The sequence below is a fragment of the Pogona vitticeps genome, chromosome 1 (assembly GCF_051106095.1).
Source record: "Pogona vitticeps strain Pit_001003342236 chromosome 1, PviZW2.1, whole genome shotgun sequence".
NCBI lineage: Eukaryota > Metazoa > Chordata > Lepidosauria > Squamata > Agamidae > Pogona > Pogona vitticeps.
Genome location: NC_135783.1, coordinates 127,862,839 through 127,886,816, shown reverse-complemented (window position 1 = coordinate 127,886,816; position 23,978 = coordinate 127,862,839). Strand labels below are relative to the sequence as shown.

Sequence of the window (23,978 nt, the reverse complement as noted above, 5' to 3'; positions counted from 1 at the left end):
AAGTTTTTAGTAGTGCATTCTTAAGTGGCTCTCCAAAGTTGCTAATCTTGCTTCTTCCCAGAGTATAATATTATCTAATATTAAAACCTGAACTACAACTAGTTTTAGATTGTTGCCAGTTTTTAAAGAAGTCCTTAATGCAAGGATCCTTCCTTCTATGATACAAAATGATTTTTTCTTTTTCTTTTGAGTCTTTCTTGTTCTAAATTAGTCAGATTGCCTTCCTTAAACCAAGCCCTGAAGTGTTGCAATATGGTAGCTTAATAAGATATTTCTATATTTGGAAATGCCATTCCACCCTACAGTATATTTCGAAGCAGTGTTTTAACACTTAATAATTATTTCTTCCTGCCCCATAATAAAATCAGGAGAATTTTTGCTGTATCAGAAGTAATACTTTGACTGAAGTCTTGTTAATGTCATCAGGAGCGGTCAATCACTGTTGATTAAAGGTGTTATGGTACAAATGTCTCGTACACAAAGCAGTGAAGTCATATGCCCCTCAATGTCCCCACAAGAAGCCTTTAATCGGCAGCTATTCATTCATTCATTCATTCATTCATTCATTCATTTCCTCACCTTTCTCCATAAAAAGGACCCGAGGCGGCTTTCATCATTAAAAAGACAATATTTAAAACCTGAAAACAGCAAATGTGCGGATCTTGTAAAATACAGTGGTGCCTCGCTTAACGAGCAATTCGTTTAACGATGAATCCGCATAGCGATGTTTTTTGCGATCGCAAAAGCGATTGCATAACGATTTAAATGGGAAAACATCGCTTTGCGACGATCGGTAAGCTGTTTCACTTACCGATTTTCGCATAGCGATTTTTTTCTAACAGCTGATTGGCGGTTCCAAAATGGCCGCCGGGAAAAAAATGGCCACCTGCAGTGTTTTCGCGCCCTTTCCTCGCTTATCGGGCAGTGAAAATGGCGGCCGTATGGAGGATTTCCGCATAACGGTGAGTTTTTTGCCCATAGGAACACATTAAACGTGTTTTAATGCATTCCTATGGGCTTTTTTGTTCCGCATAGCGACGAATATGTATAGCGACGATTTTTTCGGCACAGATTATCGTCACTATGTGGGGCACCACTGTACTTGAACAAATATTGTATTTAAAATGGTCAATAAAATCATTACCAAAAAATGCATGTTCTGTTGCTGCTGCGGTCATCACCATTGTGAACAGGTGTTTTGTTTCCTTATCCCTTGGATAAAGTATTTATGGAATATATTGTTTGTGAAATATAATCATGAGTCATATACAGTGTGACAGGAATGGGGAATGTGCTGCTTTCCGGAGTTGTTTGGACTGGAACTCCTTCAACATCTGATTGGGCTAGTAAGGGCATATGGTAGCTGAAATCCAGCAGCATCTGAAGACCTGCACATTCCTTCACCCCAATCTATGAATATATATACAGTATTTAAAAAAGAAAGGGAAGAGGCAAACGGTTTTTTTCCTCTTGTCAGTATTCCCTCTCATTTCTTGATATCTTACATGCGAGTGATTATGTGCAATCCAAAGCTTTGTTCACAGCTTACTGGATCACCGTTTATCTTTTACGGCTACATTCCATGAGTTAATTTTTCTGGACCAGTTGTACTGTCTTCACTTGTTCTCATTGTTCTGCTGGAGGTTGGACATTATCATGGCTATACTGACTTTGAATGGGGTAGCTCTAAGCTAACAATTCCCAATCTTGGGTCTATACATGTTCTTGGACTACAGCTCCCAGGCTTCCTGGCCAGCACAGCTTCTGAGAGTTTTAGTCATAGAATATCTGGGAACCCAAGGTTGAGAACCACTGTTCTAAGCAATGAAATTGTGTTGCGTCCAAAGCGCTCTTCCTGCATCTTAATCCAATAAGTTTTTCTCCTTTTTGTTCTTTCTTTTCCCATTTATTTGGTCTTGAATGATTATCTGTAATAATGTGTACTTTTCTCCTTTGGATTTGTTTTGTTTTATGATTTCCTGTTCTTTATTCGTGCACTGCAACACTTCTTGTTGATCACCCTTCAGCTCAAGAAATTCTTGACATCCTGCAGTGAATTCAGCTTTTTGAATGGTTCTATCTTTTTTACAGCTGCCTATGTGTCCATGGTTCCCTGTCGTACAGTAGAATTGAGCATCCATAATACTGTACAATGTGCAGAGTGTGTCTGAGTTGCATGTCTGGTCATGTACTTGATTGCACAAGTCAGATGCAGCCAAGCATCCTGTCAGTTAGCCACAATTAGCCATGACAAATTACATAGGCCTTACACATACTATGCCAATAGGATTCCAGACTTTGACACATCTGGCTGTTGATGTTCGGGCATGCCAGTTTTAACTCAGACACAAGCCACTTGTATACCGGAAAAGAGAAGGAATAATCCTTTCAATTTTCAGTTTATTATTTTTCCCTTAACTGCAACCAATACTTTCCAGTCTTGGGTGTGTTCTTTACCCCTAGCCTACGGCTGTATCATATTTTGTGTATTTACGCTTTTTGCCAACAGGACTCAGTAAAACGCAGTGGTTAGGAAGTAGCTGGGTGTGGATGTGCATAAGCTAAAGGTCTGATTCTAGGTCTGATTCTCTACTCTGCAGGCTGGCCTATCTGTTTTCCTTTCCTGCTTACACTAACTAGGAAGAGACAGAATGCTCTATCATTGTCAGAGGAATTAAAAATCAAACTGAATTGCACTTTAGAGTAGACCGTTGCTCTAGATGGGCGGGATAGAAATCTAATAAATAAATAAATAAATAAATAAATAAATAAATAAATAAATAAATAAATAAATAAATAAATAAATAAATATTTGGTCAAAGGCATTTTGCTTAGCACACCAATGAATAGTCATCCAAAATGACTATGTTTTAAATTGTTGTGTTTTAACATGGCTGAGTGAACACCTACTTCTGTTTCTTCTTAGCAAATGTTCACATGGTTGCTGACGATTGCCATTCAAATTCTCAAAGTTCAGAGGAGCCTCAGAACAAGTAAGTAAAAAATCTACAGCAATTTATTTGTGAGAAAACTCTTCTGTAGAGAGTAAACAGAATCTGATGGGTGAGGGCATTGATAGCAGCCATCTTCATTATTACCTGGTTGGTTTATAATTGAAGGCAGAACCCCTATTGGCAGTCAGACAGATGTTGATGGTTGTGGGTTTTCTGGAAGTATCTGGTTGGACATGATGGAGACAGAATGCTGAACTAAATGTTTTGATCCAGCATGGCACTTAATTTTCTGTTTTCTCACTATGAGAGAAGTAGGCAACCTCCCCCCCCCCCATTAAGAGCCACGTTCTCTCTGTCATAGTCTACACACTGGAAATTTGTGAGGCTGGAGCTCTCAATGATTAGGATCAGAGTTAAGAGCCATCTCCCTTTCTTTTTTCAAACTTCTCTCTGTCTCTCTCTTGGCCAGTTGCCCGCTTTTCTCCCTTTTCTCTTTTTCCTCCCCACCGAGCAAACTGCTGGAGTAGGACGAGGTTACTCCTCAACATTGATGGGATTTGAAGTTAAGAGCTGAAGACTGCAGATTATCTACCCCTGTTTGATGGTTTCTGCAGTTGTTTCCTGTGCCTACAACAGCTGCCCAAACTAGTTCTTCCTTCTGATTCTTCAGTCTCTCTGTAATCAGCCTTGCTTTACATTCCCTGCAGCTATGGATCCATTTAATTTCTATCATGACTCACATTTTTGAGTCATCTTAGACCTCTCCCTTTATGTCATGTTTAGTTTGTTTAGCTTGTAAGCTGTCTGGATGGAAATTACCCCATTTCAGTTGCCAGGGGTGTTTTCCTTTCCCTTCCAAACCAAAATATTTGTTTTGGAAAAAGGAAAGGCAAATATTTGTTAGGCAATTCCGTCAAAATTGGATTGCTATGTTTAGGCTTCTAGTCAAACACATACAGGCAGCGATGCATGTGGGCCATATTTGAGCAAAAAACCCCTTGGTCCCATTCACATCTGTTTTCTATTGTTTTTCCAAGCACACATATGGAAGAGAAAGTCTTTCCTAGGGGCCCAGAAATAAATATTGCTTAAAGAGAATATGTTTCTGCTTTTGTCCTGAGAGGAGTTTAAAATAATGCACAAGTAAAACTGCAGGTTACACTCTGACCTCTTGTCACCACCTCCCCATGAGACTTTTGAGACAAAATGGGACTGATATGAACGTGCAGAGGCACACATCTTTTACCAGGTTCTGAATTAGCACTGCTTACTATGGCAACCTGTGTGCGCTCTTAGACGTGGATAGGAAGGTAGGGACCATTGCAGTGTTGCATTACTAGGAGAAGTATAATGGATGAGGTCCTGAGATCGTGCAGTTCTCTCCTCCGATGGGCATGTTTGATATCAACGTTGAAGTTTTTACACCCAGCAGTTCACTCGAGCTTTTTTATGAGCAGTGAGTTGATGCTGTACTGAATATGATTGGCTCTATTTTCAGTCAATTCAATATTTTTGCTCATTGGTTAATGATTTTTATCAGACATGTATTTATTGGATTTTACAGATGGTTGTTCTAATAATGTGGTTACACAACTCTTGCGTTTTTAGGATGAGGAGGCTGTAAATAGTAATATCTGTATTACATGAGAAAAAGGCCATTTCAGAGGTGATTTTCCTATCAAGCAGTGCTGGATGGTGGGGAGAAAAGGGCAGCCGTTCCATAGCGATCTGGCAATCATCGTGATCGGCATGTGGTTGCTGATACCTTGAGGCATCTGCACAGCTTCTTTACATCCAAGTCTTTTCTCTTCCAGGACATAGCTGGATGTTGGGAGCATGGCCCTTTCTGTATCAAGGGCTGTACTATTTCCCCCACCCCATACCCTCAGCCACTGTCTGTAAAAAAATTCTAGTTAATTTGAGCCTATATAAAGCTTATTTTTAAATCTGTATATACAAATTAGGTACATGATTGGAGTTCATATTAGTTTCATTTCTGCTGCCCCCCCCCCCCGAAAAAATCTCCAACGTATTTAGGGAGGGGGTTGGCTTAAGTTTTGAAAATCAAAATGTGTTTGTCTTGGTCTCCAGTTCTCATTCAGATATGAACAGAGGAAATTTTAGAGAAGCAACTGTGTCAAACTGTGTTTTATAGGTTGGGGGAATATATGTTTTCTCCTATATATATATAGGAGGCAATTCTCATTTAGTCTCTGGCATTACAGTCACCTGAAATGCCCTTTAGCTTTCATTATATATCTTAGATATTTTTATATATAATATATATATAATGAAAGCTAAAGGGCATTTCAGGTGACTGTAATTCCAGAGACTAAATGAGAGTTGCCTTAAAACAATATACTATTCCATCATTATAGGGACTAAACTATCCCTAAACTTAATTAGGATTTCATTGCAAGATTTCTTTTTCAGTCTATTTTAATTAAGATTTTTAATTAAGATTGTGTCTATTTTGACCACTTATCTTTCTTTGTGTGTGTGTGCATGCTTATTTTAAAGTGAAGATAATCAAGGGAATAAAGATGACGGTGTCTTGGCCAAGTGGGCTGCTGATCCCACAAACACAGAGTGGATGGAGAGTAAGTACTGGTGACTTCAGTTGCTCTCTATAATGGCTAAGTGACTTTTAGTGAATTGTTTTAAAAGCTGTTTATATAGGAATGTTTGTTTTGAAATAAATTATTTCCCAGTGGTTTCCAACCTTGGGTAACCCAGGTGTTCTTGGACTGCAACTCCCAGAAACTCAGGTCAGCACCATTGCATTGATGGATGCCTAGACCAAAGCCAAATTTTGGCTAGCTGGATATGCTGGTCCATGTGGGGAAAAGCACATGAATGGAAGGGAAAGACAATATTTTATACATATTTATTGGATTATCTTCAAAAGAAAGCCACGTACCTGACATTGTTTTCCCATTGGTTTTTGTTATCTGGAAAAGGCTGTTCAGGGTAGCAATTTGATCTTTGTGAATTCTGATAGGAACTGCAGCTTCTTGATTTACCTGTAGACTGCCCTTAGTTATTTATTGGCTTTTGCACAGCTGAAATGTTTAGTGCAGTTTTTCACACATTTACTCTATGCAAATAGAGCTTAATATGCATATTTTAAGAGAAGATGCCTTTTGGAGAAACTTATTTAAATGTGACTTCCCCACCCACTCATTTTTTGGTATGTAGTTTGCAGCCTTCAGGCATTAGAATGTGAGAGGGGACTGTGTGGCCCTCCAGTGCTTGTTCCACTTTCCTCACCATTTGCAGTCCTGATTAAGCATGATGGAGCTTCTCCAGGGGGCCCCACATTTCCCCACCCCTGGGCTGGATGATGGGCACTTGCTGCTCAAGCTGTAGTCGGTTGCTTGAGCAGCCAGCATGCATGGGCATGCAAGAGGGCTGCATGCATACATTTGGCCTGTAGCCCGGATCTGCTGATTTGCACGGTTGCTAGATGAGAATCAGAGAAATAATTGCTGAGAAGATGTTTAGATGAGCAAAGATATCTGAGATAACACAAGTTTTTCTTAGAGATCTGAGAGTGCGAGACAGTAGTAGGTGGAAGGGAAATCCTCTATAAATGAAGAGGCAGAGTTAGGGAGTATCCAGTCTGACTGCGCATCATTTAAAACGTGTAAAATCGAGAAGTAGTATGAGATATGATGTGATATATGATATGATACGATACAATATGATATAGTGAATAAGGTCCTCTTCCTTAACAGGTTGTATGATGTGTGTTGCGTTTCTTATTTATACTTAACCATTATTTTGTCACATTAGACAGCACAGTGCTCGGGAACCTTTTGGACTGCCAAGATGTTCTGGAATGCCACACTCCTCACTGGCTCTACTGGATAGAGACCCCATCTTCTTTCATCCCTCTGTTTCTGGAAGTGGTTTGGTTTGGTTCAGTCACAGTTTTCCTGTATGTTTTGTTTTCAGATGCAGATGAAGTCATTTATGATGATGTACCCAGAGAAAATTCAGATTCTGAACCAGGTATTAGTTTAAATTCTATCTTTTGTAGACTTGCAGTTATCAAAAATGTTTACAGGAGAGAATACTTACACAGGTACTAACAGAGAAAGTGCTAAATCTTTTCTTTACCTGCCATATCCTCGTTTCAAATTCCTCTCTACTTGCTCCTAACCCGTGTGGCTTCAGGTTGTGTGTTTGCAGAATAATACTGGTCACTCACAAAGTACATCAATGAAGTGAAACATAACTGAAGATAAAATAGATATGTATTGAAAGGACTCTGAAGCTCCTTTGCCATTCCTTTCAATAAGTGATGTTTGCATATAAAGTGGAAAGGCCTGTTTTATCAAAGGCATTTTAATCCATATAGTACAAACATGCATGCATGAGTTTATTCAGGGTATATGTAGTACTATTGGTAGTGGTGGGAAAGTTCTCCAATATTATGCATGAAACCTCAATTTCCTTCATTTTCATGACTGTCCACGGCTGTTCTGCTGCTGTGGCTGCTGTTGTCATTAATGCTTTGTTCTTCTTCCCTGACATGATCCTAGCTAGTTAAAAATCATCTAGTAGGCTCCTGATGACATCATGATGCTGTGGTAGCCAAATTGTCAGAAAATTTTGCCACCCCTCCCAAGTGACAGTGTACCTGAATTACATAATCTAGGTGTGGGGAATCTCAGTGAGGCTGTAGGCCACTGGGGGGAAAAATACCAGCAGCCAGAGGACTGCATTCCTCAGAGGGCAGAGCAAAAAGAACTATTTTCCATTTATTTTAATTTTTTAAATGGTGATTAGGTATCGTAAGAGTTGCTTTAATAGGTTTTAATAAAGGAAATATGAATTTATTTTTTAAAAAATGAAAAAGCTCCTATGCATCCTCTAAAACAGTGGTGTTCCCAACCTTGGCCAATCCAGATGCGCTGGGACTGCAACTCCCAGAAACCATGGCCAGCACAGCTGGTGGTGGAAGCTTCTGGGAATTGCAGTCCAAGAACAAAGACCTGGGTTAGCCAAGATTGGGAACCACTTCTCTAAAATATAATAATAAAAATATGTATTTTTGAGAATGTTTTGCTGAGTGCCCCCCCCCCCAAATGAAGAATTTGCACTCTATGGCTCTTAGAGACATTCTGAGCAAAATATATTCTATTAAAAAAATTAAATGTGTGTTAAGGAATATGGAGGCTGTAGGGATGGTTGGGACTGCAGAAATGCCCCTTGGCGTCACATGTTGCTCACTCCTGACATAACCAAATGTAATTGACTATGTAGCATCTTGGCTGAATGGACAAACACTTTCATAATATCCTTGATAATATGTATGTCTATTATCTGAACTTATAAAATGTTTGCCAAAAGCAAAGAGTTGTGTCAGATTTAATTTTAGTGCTTCTGCATTCAAGTCAACTGTGGATCACATTTTCCCCCCAGATGTTCCCCTTCATGGTCACTTATGTACATCCCGTGTTTTAATGTTGCATGTCTAGATTTTCCTGCTGGGTGTTCATGTCATTACTGTGTGCAGCACTTTACCCTTGTGTCTGTTGTGTTTATTATCCTTTCAACTATGGGTCACTGCACCTTCTTTAAAAGAAACACAAAAGAGACATGACAAATGGACAGCTGTGGATAATTTCTTATGACAATATGAGAGAGTAATTTTGTATTTAAGCACAGCTGTATTTTTCCTGAAATTAAAGATCACATGTGGCCAGGTCTTCTGTACAAGCATAAACTAATGGGGGAAATGCTCTTAAACATATGCAGCAGTTAAAGTGCAACCAGTATTTTCCGTCATTGATTGTGCTTCCTAATACTCTGAGCTACCAAAGCAAGATGAAGACTCACTTTAGAACTGGGGTTATGTTTTAAAGTTATGAAAGTGAATTGTCATCCCAGAGTTTGCAAAAAGAATAAATTATGTAAATAGAACATATTGAATTAGATTTTCTTTATTCAGGGGACTCATGTCTTATTAATGAAAATGTGGGAGTTTGTAGAACATGGAATAATGAGAAAAGATGTGCTATTCTTGAAACAGCACAGGGGCATATTTGTGTGTGGGGGGATGAATATATTTGCTATATCATTTTAAGCTTTTCTCTGCAAAATGTGGGTCTGCGGGGCAGGAGGAAATACATTTAAATAGCAAATTATCCCTCTCAGATTCTTCTTGGGATACAGTTTGCTGTTCTGGGAGGCTAAAAAGGTGCTATTCCTGGGGTGCTCATGGTTTGCATCACCACAGGACCTGAGGGATGGCAAAATGGATGCCTGACCTTCAGACCTCCCCCTGCTGTAGATGTTTAATACACAAGAGACTCAAGTTGGTGCTCAAGTAACATTTGTGGTGTGACAACAGACACATTTGATCTCTCTCTCTCTCTCTCTCTCTCTCTCTCTCTCTTTCTCTCTCTCTCTCTTTTATCTTCTATCCCCTTCTCTCCTTCCCAATCTTTTGCCCTTTGTCTGCTGGACTGAAAATTGCAAATCTTCCTTGTAATACTTTTCCTTCTTCAAGTTGCTACTGGTAGAGAGATATTCCTTCTTTAACAGGCATGTAGCATTAATTTTTACCCTTAATAGCTTAACAAAATTATATTTTGCATATTACTGCATGCAGAGGAGATGATTTACGATGATGTTGAGAATGGAGATGAAGGTGGAAATAGCTCTCTAGACTATGGGTGGAGTTCGAGTGAGTTTGAAAGCTACGAAGAGCAAAGTGACTCAGAGTGTAAAAATGGAATGCCGGGTTCTTTCCTTCGTGGCAACCACAGAAGACAAGTATGTAACTTTCTGACAGCATTTTTTGGCATATTGTTTACATGCTTCCCAGCACCACAGGCTTTACATTGTCTAATTTTTCTCACGCATCACATGTTAAGCCATAAATGTAGACAGTTACAATGAGAAAGGAAGAGATAATCTAGACAAAGAGAGAGAAAAATGGCAAATGTGCAGTGGTATCTACCTGCTTTGGGCAGTGAGAATTTTCATTTCCTCTGCTGACATCTCATAAGCAACATTGTAATTTGCAAGATAATCTTGTAAATCCCAAAACTTTACAGGGTGTTGTAATTATTCTTGTTGCATATACTGTAAACCAAGTCAGGAAAATTTATTTACCGTATCATGAAATGTTCAGCTGATGATCATGCACAATTCGTGATTTCAGTGAGTAGCACAGAGCCTCCGTGAAAGGCTATATTGATAAACCTGTACTTGGGATAAGGTAAAAGGTAAAGGTTCCCCTTGACAATTTTTGTCCAGTTGTGTTCGACTCTAGGGGGCGGTGCTCATCCCCGTTTCCAAGCCATAGAGCCAGCGTTTTTGTCCAAAGACAATCTTCCGTGGTCACATGGCCAGTGCGACTTAGACACGGAACGCTGTTACCTTCCCACCGAGGTGGTCCCTATTTATCTACTTGCATTTGCATGCTTTCGAACCGCTAGGTTGGCGGGAGACTTGGGATAAACCTCTGTATATATTTCCTAAACTCTGGAGGGCTGTGGAAGAGTAAGAGACAGTTTTTAAAACTGTAGTTTTATGTAGGGGCCGCAGATAACTTCCATACACCCTAATGACCCCCGTCTTCTAATTTTATTGACCCCTAAATTGCTCTTTGTGCCCCTGTCAGAAGCTGGGTTGTCACTTCCAGTTTCTTTAAAAAGTGTTTTTAAGGTTTAAAAGAAGCCACAAAAGAAACTGTTTAATGCGTACATTATAAATCATGTAATGTAATAAAATGTTTACATGGTACATCATGCCCTTCTCCCAAAGGTTTTAGGTGACAATTTGCCATTTTGACACATCAGATATTTATGTGTGTATATATGTTTGCACATGCGCATACACGCATGTGCATGCACAGATAGAACACACAACACACACACACACACACACACACACGTACCATCAGGGTGTGAGTGGCAGGTGTGTGAGGGGGATTGTAGAGCCTTCCAGGGTCTTTGAGAGAGTACAGATGCCCCCCTGTCCTTGGAGTTGCCTACATATGCCTTTCAGGCATGTTCAAGAGTCTCTTGAACTCTTACAATATATTTTAGCTATAAACGTTTTGATAGTGGTAGATAAAAGGGTCACATACACTGTTTTCCTGAAAATAAGGCCTAACCTGAAAATAAGGCCTCGTTGAGTGAAACCCTGCCCTACATCATTGTGCAGCAACCAGAAGATGATGACATGACTGTATTTGAATGAAAGTAGATTGTTGTACATGAAAAAAATAAAACATCCCCTGAAAATAAGCTCTAATGCGTTTTTGGGAGCAGAAATTAATAATACAACCCTGTCTTATTTTCGGGGAAACACAGTGTTTCTAAAATTGTGAAGATCACAAGTTATGAACAAGGGTTATCCTAGCAAGATGACTATTGATTCAAATCAGCTGAGGAGAACAATGTTCCATGTGTTTGGAAAAATCATTTTGCCAGTGGAGCTGGGCATGAACCCATTACTAAGTTCAAGCTTTAGAAAGAGGAAAACATTGTTCTTTTTTAAAAAAAATATCTGGCCACCAGCATGCATGATAGCGCTCAAGTGCTTTAGTGTAAAGTTTAAGATTGTATCTTTTTGTATGCTATAGCTTTCTCATGACCTAACCCGTTTAAAGGAGCACTATGAAAAAAAGATGAAAGATTTGATGGCAAACACGGTGGGAGCAGTAGAGATTCAGCAGCTAAAGCAAAAACATGAGCTGAAGGTAGCGTAGCTGATTTTTGTAACAAGATAAATGTTAAAATTGTTGTTCTTCAAACACAATGAATATGTGTTTTAATAGGTGGTGGGAAAAATTGAACATTTTGTATTTAAACGGTGCTGTCTGCATTGCTGCTGGCCTTAAAAGAACATGGTCAAGGTCTTTTCCGCCTCGTTACTTTGCTTTGCCCTGGTGCTCATAATCCTTAGAAAGGGAGATGCAAAGTTAATTTTCTGTATTGATGGTTAGTTGTACTTGTGCAATGGGATCCACAGGGATGTATCATGATGGCTCAGCACAGCTGAGTTGACAAAGGTGTTTTTCAATGGTAAGACTACATAGCTTTTTAGTTCTTTGGAAATCTGAATGGCCATGTGTTTTCTTTTTATCCCTTTCAGCTTAAATACATTTTGGTATATTTTAAAAACCAATATTTGATAAGGGACTATTAGTTTTGTTCAATATGCAGCATGATGAGTGTGGGGACTCAATTGCTCAGCATAACGGCATTTCATTTCTAACTAAGTTGCCTCCTAGATTTCCATTTTTAAAAAAGTTTTTGGATTTATTAAGACTTCATTGGGAGAAAACATTGCCAGTATAAATGGAAAATATATGTACCCTGTTTCCTTGAAAATAAGACCTAACCTGAAAATAAGCCTTAGTATGATTTTTCAGGATGCTCGTAATATAAGCCCTACCAAAAAAATAAGCCCTAGTTAAGTGAAAGCCCACCCTCCACCACTATACAGCAACCAGAAGATGACATGACTGTATTTGAATAAATGTAGATTGTTGTACATGAAAAAAAAATCCCCTGAAAATAAGCCCTACTGCGTTTTCTGGAGCAAAAATTAATATAAGACCCTGTCTTATTTTCGGGGAAACACGGTATATGTGAAACATAGAAGACTCATCGAAAAAAGCCGTGAAGGGCACAAAAGGCTATATGCAAAAAGGTGTGCAGCTGTACATACTATGCATTCATCACTCTTGGCGTCCATAACTTGACATTGTTCTTTTTAAGAGCAAGTGCATATGGGAAGTACCTGCTACAACACTTTTAAGCCATCCCGTCCTACTCTTATTATTCACTGAATTTGTAGAATATGTTTATTACTGTTTTATAGATGCAGAAGCTCATGAGAGCAGCAAGAGAAGGCACTAAAGATGGACTTGAAAAAACAAAAGCTGCTGTGAAGAAAGGTCGGTCATTCATAAGAACCAGGTCATTTATTAGTCAAGGTATGTATTGATTTTTTTTTTTTAAAAATGCTCAAATGGACACTTATTTTGTAAAACATTATGTTACAGAAATAATATCCTAGTGCCCTTGTTTACAGCTTAGAAGCTGTAACTGGATTACAGTACCTGCTTCCTGATTTCAGCTACTATAGTTTGTATTCAGTTTTTTTTGGCTCACCAAGAATATTGTTCTGAGATTTGGTCTTATGCTGGGCATGTGCTACTGCTGGTGAATGGGATCAGGTTAAGCTTTATGTTGCTGGTCTTTTGCATAACCTAAAGTAAATAAGGAAAACCAGCTGTTAAATAGTTTAATTCCACAATTATTCTCCACACAACTAAAAGGGACCTCTCAATGCAGTGCCAAATCAGACAAACCATTTCTAACTTAATATAGGCTTGAGCTGTAGCTGGGCAGAGTTGCACAACAATCTCATCTGTCATTGAGACATTTCTATAAGCATGGGGAGGAGGTGGATGAAAGGAAATGTAAAATATAGGTAGTATGGTATAGGTCTTATCACTGGCTGATAATGGTCTATATGTACTTGACTTACATTTATGGTACATAAACTAGAGTGTACAAACCTTTAAGTCTCTCCATTTGTTAATGACAGTAGTAATGGTTCTTAATGCCACTGTTGACTGCTGTTCACTTTACATGGTTCAAATGTTATTCTGTTATAGTTCATTAAATATTTTATTACACTATTTGGTTCAGAATATATTTTTCCTGTTTTCCTCCTCTAAAAATTAGGTGCGTCTTAAGGTCAGGTGCGTCTTATGGAGCAAAAAATATGGTACCTTTTGGCAATCAGCACTCTGAAGCACTTTCCTGACATACTAGTTACAGCTTCTAAGCTGTAAACAAGGGCACTAGGATATTATTTCTGTAACATAATGTTTTACAAAATAAGTGTCCATTTGAGCATTTTTTTAATCCAGTTAGAAGTCACTAAGAATTTTGACTTTCTTAATTTTCAAAGTACTGTATCAGCAAATGTAGTATGTACTATGGGCAAGAACTCTGTCCCCAAAACACTAACCAAATAACTATGCCCTGTCTCTGAGACTTCCTGGTCCTGTTCTGATTTAGATACATCAAAGAGGTACCACAACCATTAGGACTTGGAAACAACTAAAAGTAAGACTGAATTTTGCTACCCATGTATGCAGGGTTAATTTGTGATCAGCAGCCGAGTTTGTGTTCTGGCTCATAAAGCACAGTTAGTTTCCTTGCTGCAACACCCTTTGGAAATACATTCTCTATTATATGCCCAGAACTAGTTGAAAAGTTTGTAAGTCGAATCCAAATTTCCCATAGGAATGCACTGAAAATTAATTAACGCATTCCTATGGGGGGAAAAAAGATCAGAAACTTTAAAAAATTAAAAGAAAGTCACTTGCCAGGTACTGTAGACTGAACCCAGCTCCTCAGTGCCTTGGTAGCGCCCCCAAACAGTCAAAAAAGAGCACCAAACAGTTAAAAGCCGGCACCCAGCAGGCAGCGTTTTGTGCTCTTCTCGGCTCCTTCCCCCTCCCTCTCCCCACCTAACAGCTGGTTGGTGCTGGTCTGAAAGGCTTCCCAGGCAGCTTTTAAAGCAACACTACCAGCAGCTTTTAAAGCAAGTAAGTATGCATGTTTCTACACAAGCAGGTTTCAACTCAAACGGAGAACCTTTTCACCAAAGCACAGTTTAACCCCAGACAAGCAGCTTTTAAACTAAATTTTACATTTTAAAATGACAATACATTGGTGCCTCGCTTAGCGATGTTAATCGGTGCAGCAAAAATCGCCGCTAACCGAAAACATCGGCAAGCGATTTTTAAAAGCCAATATGAATGCATTGAAACCCCTTCAATGCGTTCCTATGGGCAAAAAATTCACCTTTAAGCGAAAATCCTCCATATGGAGGCCATTTTCGCTGTCCGTTATGCAAGGAATCCATTCCAAAACACAGTGGGCGGCCATGTTTCTTTTCTGGCGGCCATTTTGGAACCGCCGATCAGCTGTAGGAAAAAGATCGCTATGCAATAATCGGTAAGTGAAATAGCTTACCGATCATTGCAAAGCGATTTTTTCCTATTTAAAACATCGCAATGCGATTGTTTTTTGATCACAAATTCTTCGTCGATAAGCAGTTTTGTCGTTAAATGGGGCGCTCGTTAAGCAAGGCACCACTGTACCAGGCAGTCCCAGGCAGTCCCAGGTCTCTCTCCCAGCTCTCTAACTGCTTGCACAAGCAAGGAAGCAGACAAGCAGCTGAAAGTTTGAATTTCCCGCTTTCTTTGCCTTCCCTGCACATTAGGTATACTAATATCTGTGCACTGGAGGATTGTGGGAGGAACACCCAGCCCCTGATGGGAGTCCCATGGGGCACCCCAAAACACTGAGGAGCTCTCTTAGCCTCTGGTGGGACTGGGGCTGTGCAGCCCTGTTCTGAGTGGGAGGTGCAGCTGGGGGGATCACCATGCCTTGGGGGGGCAGGGCACAGAAGGGGGCAGGAGGTACAGGGGCCACTCCAACTTATACTTACCTGGCAGGGGAGATACCATGATCATGAAAGTGGTTTTTCCAGGGTGAGGCTCATCCATTGCAATTCAGGTGTGCTGATCCCTGTGATTTCCCCAAATGTGGGGAAAATCAACTGCCTAATTTGTGATAGTGGGGGACTGTGTTTGTGGTTTCCCCTGATCTTTCTAGAATCACTCTTTCCCCTTTGGTCCTTGGCTGTTTTCACTGTCCTCTGCCATTTAAATTTGCTGCCATAGGCCTGTTGGCCCTGCTGGCTTTCCAAGTGGGCTCCAGGAGGCAGATTCTGGAAAGCCATCAGTGCAGGTGGCAGAATGGTGAGGTGCAATGTGCCTGCCATTGTGAGCAGCCTCTGGTACTGGTTCAGAGGCCTCCCAGCACAGTGATGGGAGGCTTCTGGGTGGTGGTGGCTGAACCCTTTTCTACAGTATTCGCTCCATAAGATGCACATACTTCCCCCCCCTTTTGGGGGGAAAATTGCATCTTATGGAGCGAAAAATACGGTATACACAGTAGAGTGTAGTCAAGCAGATTTCTTATCTGTTGCCAGATAAATCTTTTCTTGAGTGTGATGTGCTCCAGTCAGTCTGTCAATTTGGAGTGCCATCCATAAAAAGTAAGCCTAATTGCTGCAGCTGGTTATTTATTCTCATAAGATATGCACTTAGCTAACTTTGTAACTCTCTTAAATACAGTGGTGCCCCGCTAGACAATTACCTCACAAAACGACGAATCTGCATGACGATGAGTTTTTGCGATCGCTATAGCGCTTCACAAAACAGTGCTTACTGTGGGTGATTTTAGTTATACGATGTTTCGGTCCGTGCTTCGCAAGACGACGGTTTTGACAGCTAGGTCCGCGTCTCGCAAAACAGGTGTTTTTAGAATTGATTTTTGCAAGACAGCGATTTTAACAGCTGATTGGCGCTTCGCAAACCATTGTCTCTATGGGCAATTTTTGCAAAACGACGACAATTTGTCCCCATTGGAACACATTAAACGGATTTCAATGCATTCCAATGGGGAACTGCATTTCGCAAGACGATGTTTTCACAAGACAGCGGTTTTCGCTGAACGAATTAACATCGTCTCGCGGGGCACCACTGTATATGTTTTAAAAAGAGAAATATGGTATATCAGAGAAGTGAGCACACCTCCTCACATTTCATAAATATTTTGGTATAGCTTTTCATGTGACAACACTGAAGAAATGACACTTGGCTAAAATGTAAAGCAATGAATATACAGGTTGTATAACAGAGTAAATCTGCTGTCCCCTCAAAATAACGCAACATACAGCTATTAATGTCTAAACCTCTGGCAACAAAAGTGAGTACTAAAATATACTAAAATATTAATGAAATGTGAGGGGATGTATTTATTTCTGTGATATACTGTATTTATGATAAATATCTAATTATTGTAAAGCAACAGGCATAGGTGTTAGGAGCACAGGTCCAAGATCAGAGTGATTAAAAATGTCAGAGGAGGGCTCTTGGGATTAGTTTCCTGTTGTGAAGATACATAAACCCTTCAGCCAAAACAAATATTGTATATTGATAGGAGTTACTTGACCTTTACCAGCTAGATAATGGGTTGGCTTGTCTTTCATGCAGCCCTCACACTAAATTTTTTCCTTTGTGGAACATCCTGGGTTCTTGCTGACTGATTAAGTATGGGAGATCCTAATCAGGCTGTTGAAACACTGGCTGCTTAAAATAAATGCTCCTGATGGCCTCTTTAAAAAAAAGTACATTGGTAGCTTTTTTGAAAGAGCGTAACAAGAACCCTGCTGAATCAACTAGAAATGCTGTCTTTATCATCTTATTAGCATTCTGTTCACAGAACTTCCTGTGAGAAGTCTGGAAGCAGAACATGAGGACAGATACACCATCCACCTCAAATACCCCGGTGAGGGATATGCAAAGGCATATTGCCTCTGGTACTAGAGGGAATACATAACCATCTCAACTAGTAGCCATACTACAATACCCCATTAATTTATCATTGAGATGAGACTAGCAATTAGTTGGTTAAATCTGGAACAAAGAGTTAGGGTGACAAAAAGAGATACCGGAATCTTAGGAAAAACTTAGAGATGAATGTTTTGCATAATGATTAATATTGTATGATTAAACAACATTATGTCAGATTTTTGCCAATTTACACGTAATCCAGTTATTTTCCCAAATTTTTCCAAATGATTTTTAATTCTATCTATACTTTCCAATGGGTTTTTCACTATCAATAGAGAATCATCAGCAAATAAATCAATCTTTATTTTATTATTTTCACCCATACCTTCAGTCAAATCATCATTCCTTATTGCATTTGCAAGCATTTCAGTAATCAAACAAAACAGAACTGGAGAAAGAGGGCAACCTTGTCTAGTGTCTCGGCCTAGAGCTATCTGTTCTGTCATCCCATCATTAACAATTACTGCTGATGTATTCTCCACATATAATTGATCTATTGCCCCATAAAATTTCTTTCCAAACCCCCAACCCTTTAAAAGAATCTTTAATGTTAGCCATTTTACACAATCAAATGCCTTAAAAAAATCTAATGATAAAATACTTGCCTTTGAATTATCTTTTTCTATACTATATACAATATTCAAAACCCTCCTAGTTAAATTTTCCATTTGTCTGCCCTTTAAAAACCCATTTTGATCCTCTTTAATATATTTTGTAGTAAACTTGTTCATTCTTTTTGTTAAGATTGCAGTAAATATCTTTGCATCTTGATTTAATAATGAAATACGTAGGTCTATATGAACTTTTTTCTGTCTAATCTTTATTGAGTTTTGGAGTAAGAGTTAATGAATGTTTCCAAGAGTCTGGTATTTTCTCTCTTTCCAATATCCCATTATAAAGTATTTTTAATACTTTATGATTTATATTGTAGCAGACACCACTCTGGGTGTCTTTGGACAGAAGAAAGGCATATAAGTGAAAATAATAAACAAGTGAAAAAGTAACGAAATGGGACGGTGAATGAAGTATGAAAGTGCAAACTGGATTGAGCGGAGTCAGGACGTGATACGTACTGGACCTGAACTGGAGTGTGTGACTTCACAGAAGAGAAAGCCGACAAACACGCTGTGATGTGGGGCTGAGCATATGTTGTGCCCTTTCATTTCCCCTTTGGGCCCCATATGGCATGGCATTTGCCGCAAGTTGTATTGCTAAGGGGCAATGTCATGATGTCTTTTTAAAATACCATGTTTCCCCGAAAATAAGACAGAGTTTTATATAAACTTTTGCTCCAAAAAACGCATTAGGCTTATTTTCAGGTGATGTTTTACTTTTTTCACATACAACTGTTGGTCAAGATGGCGGCGCAAGCACTTGCAGCGGCTAGGCATTCCAGAGATCGGCCCTTATTACGGACTCTACATGCTCAGGCACAAGTAATTTACAGTCGACAAGAATTATTATCTATTGGCAGAGAAGGTTACAACTTTGAATCAACGGTCTCAACTTACAACACCCCAGCTGAGCTTTTAAGACAGCCTGCATATCCGGGGGTTACTCCCCTGCTCTCCCTGTCAGGAAGAAAAGAACACGGAGAAAACGCAAGCAGAAAAGAGGTTGCAGGGCCGGTCTATGAGTGAGGTTAGGCAAAAATCCTCACAAGCCTACATTGCCAAGTCTTGTTAGATCTCTACCCAACAAGATTGAGGAGTTGGAACTTACTATCTCCCTACAGAAAAATATTCGAGACTGTTGCGTTATGATCTTTACAGAGACATGGCTTGACTCTTCCATCCCAGGGGAGGTAATTGAACTACAAGGACGCAGAGTACATCGAGCAGACAGATCTGTTGAATCTGGGAAGAGCAGAGGTGGAGGGGTTTGTGTTTACACAAACGATAATTGGAGCACAGATGTTAAAATAATGGACATTCACTGTTCTCCTGATTTGGAGTATTTGGCAGTGAAATGCCGCCCCTTTTACCTGCCTTCTGAGTTTAATGTTGTTATAATAACAGCAGTATATATACCTCCTGATGCTAACACAACCACAGCTTTGAGTTGTTTCTTAACTGCTATCAGCAAACAGCAGCAGGCCTACCCAGATGGAGTGCTGGTGGTAGCAGGTGATTTCAATCAAGCCAATTTAAAGACCGTCCTCCCTAACTTTTATCAGTATGTGGACTGTCCCACTAGAGGGGAAAATACCTTGGATCAGATATATAGTAACATCATACATGGATATAAGACGAAGCCATTGCCTAGCTTGGGACAGTCAGATCATATATCTCTTTTTTTGATTCCATCATACAGACCTCTTGTTAAAAGAATCAGACCATCAATTAGAGAAATACAAGTGTGGCCAGTGGATGCATCTGATCAACTTCAAGATTGCTTTAGGAGCACTGATTGGGCACTGTTTGAGGAGGATAATGTTGATACTTATGCCTCGACAGTACTGTTTTATATCAAAAGCTGCATCAATGTTGTTACTACTACCAGACAAGTACGAGTGTTTTCTAATAACAAGCCTTGGCTAAATAGAGAAGTGTGCCTTTTATTAAAAGCCAGAAATGCTGCTTTTCATTCTGGTGATGAACTACAGTACAGAGAGGCCAGAGCTAAACTGAAAAGGGGCATTAGGGATGCCAAAGCTATGTACAGCCAGAGAATTGAGCAACATCTTGAGAGTTCTGACACTCGTCGAGTATGGCACGGCCTAAGACAAATCACGGGGCAGAGTAACAAAAACAGTCTGTGTAGCAGCAGTGATTTTTTGGCTGAGCAGTTAAATCAATTTTTCAGCCGTTTTGAGGTGGAAACAGGAACAACCATTATTCCAGCACCTACTGTCTATAATACATCACTAGAATCTACCATCAACAGACAACCACTAGTACTGCAGATTTCAGATGTGAGATGCACTTTCCAGAATATTAACGTTCGAAAGGCAGCTGGACCAGATGGAATCATGGGACGAGTTATTAGGGGGCTGTGCTGCAGAATTAGCTGGAGTTTTTACGGATATTTTCAATCTATCCTTGTTGCATTGTTCAGTCCCCACTTGCCTGAAGACATCTATTATAGTGCCAGTCCCCAAGCAGTCAGCTGTGGTATCTCTCAATGATTATAGACCAGTAGCTTTAACATCTGTTGTTATGAAATGTTTTGAGAGATTGGTGCTGGATTACATTAAGGCTAGTCTTCCACCTTCTTTGGACCCATGGCAATTTGCATACAAGAGAAATAGATCTACTGATGATGCTGTGTCCATTGTACTCCATACTGTATTGAGCCACTTAGAACATCAGGGAACTTATGCGAGGCTGTTGTTTGTGGATTATAGCTCTGCTTTTAATACCATTCTACCAAATAGGTTGTTTTTTAAAATGATCAACCTGGGATTACCTCAGGAGATCTGCATGTGGATAAAGGATTTTCTGACAGATAGGCCACGGTCAGTAAGGATGGGATCTCACCATTCTTCTACCCTGGTACTAAGTACAGGAGCTCCCCAGGGCTGTGTGCTAAGTCCCTTCCTCTATTCCGTGTACACACATGATTGCACCCCACTGTATAACACCAATGCAATTATTAAATTTGCGGATGATACGACAGTGGTGGGGCTCATAAATAAGAACAATGAGTCTGCTTATAGAAAGGAAGTACAAAGGTTGATAATTTGGTGCAAAGAAAATCATCTCACACTTAACATAAAAAAAACTAAAGAACTCATAATTGATTTTAGGAGGAAGAGAAATGTACATTTACCACTGTACATAAACGGTGAGGAAGTGGAGAGAGTTGGTAGTTTTAAATTTCTGGGTACTTACATCTCAGAGGACCTCTCATGGACTATAAATGCCAACATGCTAATGAAGAAGGCACAGAAGAGGCTGTATTTCCTGAGAATGCTTGGCAAGTTAAATTTATCTCAGCATTTACTTCTGTCATACTATCGTAGCACCATTGAGAGTGTCCTAACCTATGGCATTCTGGCATGGTTTGAGAGTAGCTCTGTAGCGGACAAAAAAGCTCTACAGGGAACCATTAAAATTGCCCAGAATATCATCAGGCTCCAGCTACCAACCCTGGATGACATCTTCACATCCCGCTGTCTAAGGAAATCACATAGCATCCTGAGAGACTCTTCCCATCCTGCTTATAACTTTTTTGAACTGTTACCATCTGGCAGAAGATATAGAACAATTAAGACTCGGACCACACGTTTTCTGAATAGTTTTTATCCCAGAGCTATAATTGCAATTAATAATGAGCTTAAAGACCACCAGTAGTGAATAATTAGTTGGACTGTGTTACTTGGCCTGCGGTGTAGATGTTTGTATTTTTAGTGGGGGACTTTTAGTGGGTGGGGAGTGTTTGGGAATTTTATGTGTGTGCATGTGTCTGGTCTCTGGGTGTCTGTGAATTTCGTTGTATGTGTATATACTTACAATGACAATAAATTATTATTATTATATTATTAAACTATCTACATTTATTCAAATACAATCATGTCATCTTCTGCTGGTTGCTGCCCAATGGTGGAGGGTGAGGTTTCACTTAACTGGGGCTTATTTTGGGGGTATATTACGAACATCCTAGGACTTATTTTCAGGTTAGGTCTTATTTTTGGGGAAATGTATCATTTTGCACCTTACCTCCATATTTCAGGCAGTCCAGGAGGGACTACCCAAGCAGATGTTTGTGGAGAGTTTGGAGAAGAAAGCTTCAGGTCATCCTTGCTGATCTTTAGTTATGTGAATCTAGACTTCTACCCTCCCCTTTAAACAATACTTTTGGATTTTTTTTAAAAAAAATCCATTTCTATTATTTTCTATTTGGTTTAGTAACAGATTCAGGGGAGATGCATAGCTTATCTGTGTCTACCATACGTAGTGCCATATATGTGCCATATTTTCTACAATATATTGTGATCAGAGTGGGTCTCAGCACAACCACAATAGCTGTCGTTAGAATACATTACAACAGGCATGGGTGATCTCAAAGGGCCCAAGCACCATTTTTCAGCCAGTAGCCTGTGGGCCACTTTCCCAGGGAGGAGGGCTAAAGGGGGATATTGCCAGAAAGGTTAATATATTTAACGTTTAAAATTATCACAAAAAGTTTTAAGTTAGTAGTTACAGACTCTAAAGGTTGCTACCATGGGGTTTTGTTCACAGACCAGTTGTACTAAAAAAGGTTTAAAGAAAAACAAAACCAGAAGAAGCCCACACGTGCCTTCTGGTAGCAAAAAGGATATTGACGGTTCTGGGAGCCCTCAGAATTCCCACCACCCATCCCGGGGGCTTTTTTGAGCGGTTCTCTCCCAGGAAAAAATATATATACACACATATCTTTTGGGGATGTGGAGGGGCTCAAGAGTTAGGGATGCTGGAGCCTGGAAGCCACATGCGGCCCACCCCTACCATGCAGTATAGCAGTAATAAGTAAATTATAATTCATTGAAAATATATCAAGCATGTCAACGAGATTAGTAATACATTAGTAAACAATATCTAGTACCTGTAATACCAACATAACTACAGTAAGCTGTTCACTGTATTGATTGTATTAAAAGACCTAGTAAGGTAAAGGTAAAGGTTCCCCTTGACAATTTTTGTCCAGTCGTGTTCGACTCTAGGGGACGGTGCTCATCCCCGTTTCCAAGCCATAGAGCCAGCGTTTTGTCCGAAGACAATCTTCCATGGTCACATGGCCAGTGCGACTTAGACACGGAACGCTGTTACCTTCCCACCAAAGTGGTCCCTATTTATCTACTCATATTTGCATGCTTTCGAACCGCTAGGTTGGCGGGAGCTGGGACAAGCGACAGGAGCTCACTCCGTCATGTGGATTCGATCTTATGACTGCTTGGTCTTCTGACCCTGCAGCACAGGCTTCTGCGGTTTAGCCCACAGCGCCACCACGTCCCTTTCCTAAGACTTAAATTCACCTCATAATTACAGCAAAAAAGAGTGGAGGAGAATGGAATTTTAAAAAAAAAGAACCACAAGGTATTTCAGCAAACCCAATTATTAGTAAACAAAAGAGGCACACTGTTCTTTACCAGGAGCCCATGATCTGAGGGCACCCTCGCCTCCACAGCAGCTTTCTGCTGGACAGGAGAGACACAGAAAACCCACTGTTTAGGAAAAGCCTCTCCTCAGGCAGACGTCTGCATTTAAGAGAATAATGCTGCTAGGTGCAAGTAGCGGCATCCTAAGGATTCTGAGGCTCCTGATGGGACCAAGCAGGTTGAAATGGGCAAGCCTTGCCTGTAAACACAGTGATTCATTGCCCTCCTCGTTCTTTCTCCCTCGTAAGGCTAGTGAAGGGAATTGAGAGGGCTCCCTTTGGACCCCAGGCCCTCACCAGGGAAGGAACTCCAGGACTTTGGTACCAAGCCCAGTCCCCTTGTCCACAGCACCCACTGAAGACAGCAAGCGTCTTTCCCCTCGACTCTAAGCAAACCCTTGGAGAGGCCATATCAATACTCCAGCAGCCCCCCTTTTTAAGCCACTGCTTTTTTTCCCACCTGGCTCATTAAT

At 40.1% G+C, this 23,978-nt stretch overlaps 1 protein-coding gene and 1 non-coding gene across 3 annotated transcripts in view; both read left to right on the top strand.

Moving 5' to 3' along the window:
* The window catches only part of ARHGEF10 (Rho guanine nucleotide exchange factor 10), a 152,264-nt gene that overhangs the window by 38,796 nt on the left and 89,490 nt on the right, over nt 1–23,978 (top strand). Inside the window, exons 5-10 of one of the 2 annotated variants that reach the window (XM_073000720.2) lie at nt 2,927–2,993; nt 5,475–5,554; nt 6,912–6,968; nt 9,577–9,740; nt 11,560–11,676; nt 12,804–12,918. In XM_073000720.2, the coding sequence (XP_072856821.2) occupies nt 2,927–2,993; nt 5,475–5,554; nt 6,912–6,968; nt 9,577–9,740; nt 11,560–11,676; nt 12,804–12,918 (600 nt within the window). The remainder of the gene's footprint in view (nt 1–2,926; nt 2,994–5,474; nt 5,555–6,911; nt 6,969–9,576; nt 9,741–11,559; nt 11,677–12,803; nt 12,919–23,978) is intronic. The other variant, XM_073000724.2, reaches the window with a different exon arrangement.
* On the top strand, nt 15,448–15,612 carry LOC140703651 (U1 spliceosomal RNA). Its single transcript, XR_012082953.2, has one exon. It is a non-coding gene; the product is annotated as a U1 spliceosomal RNA (small nuclear RNA).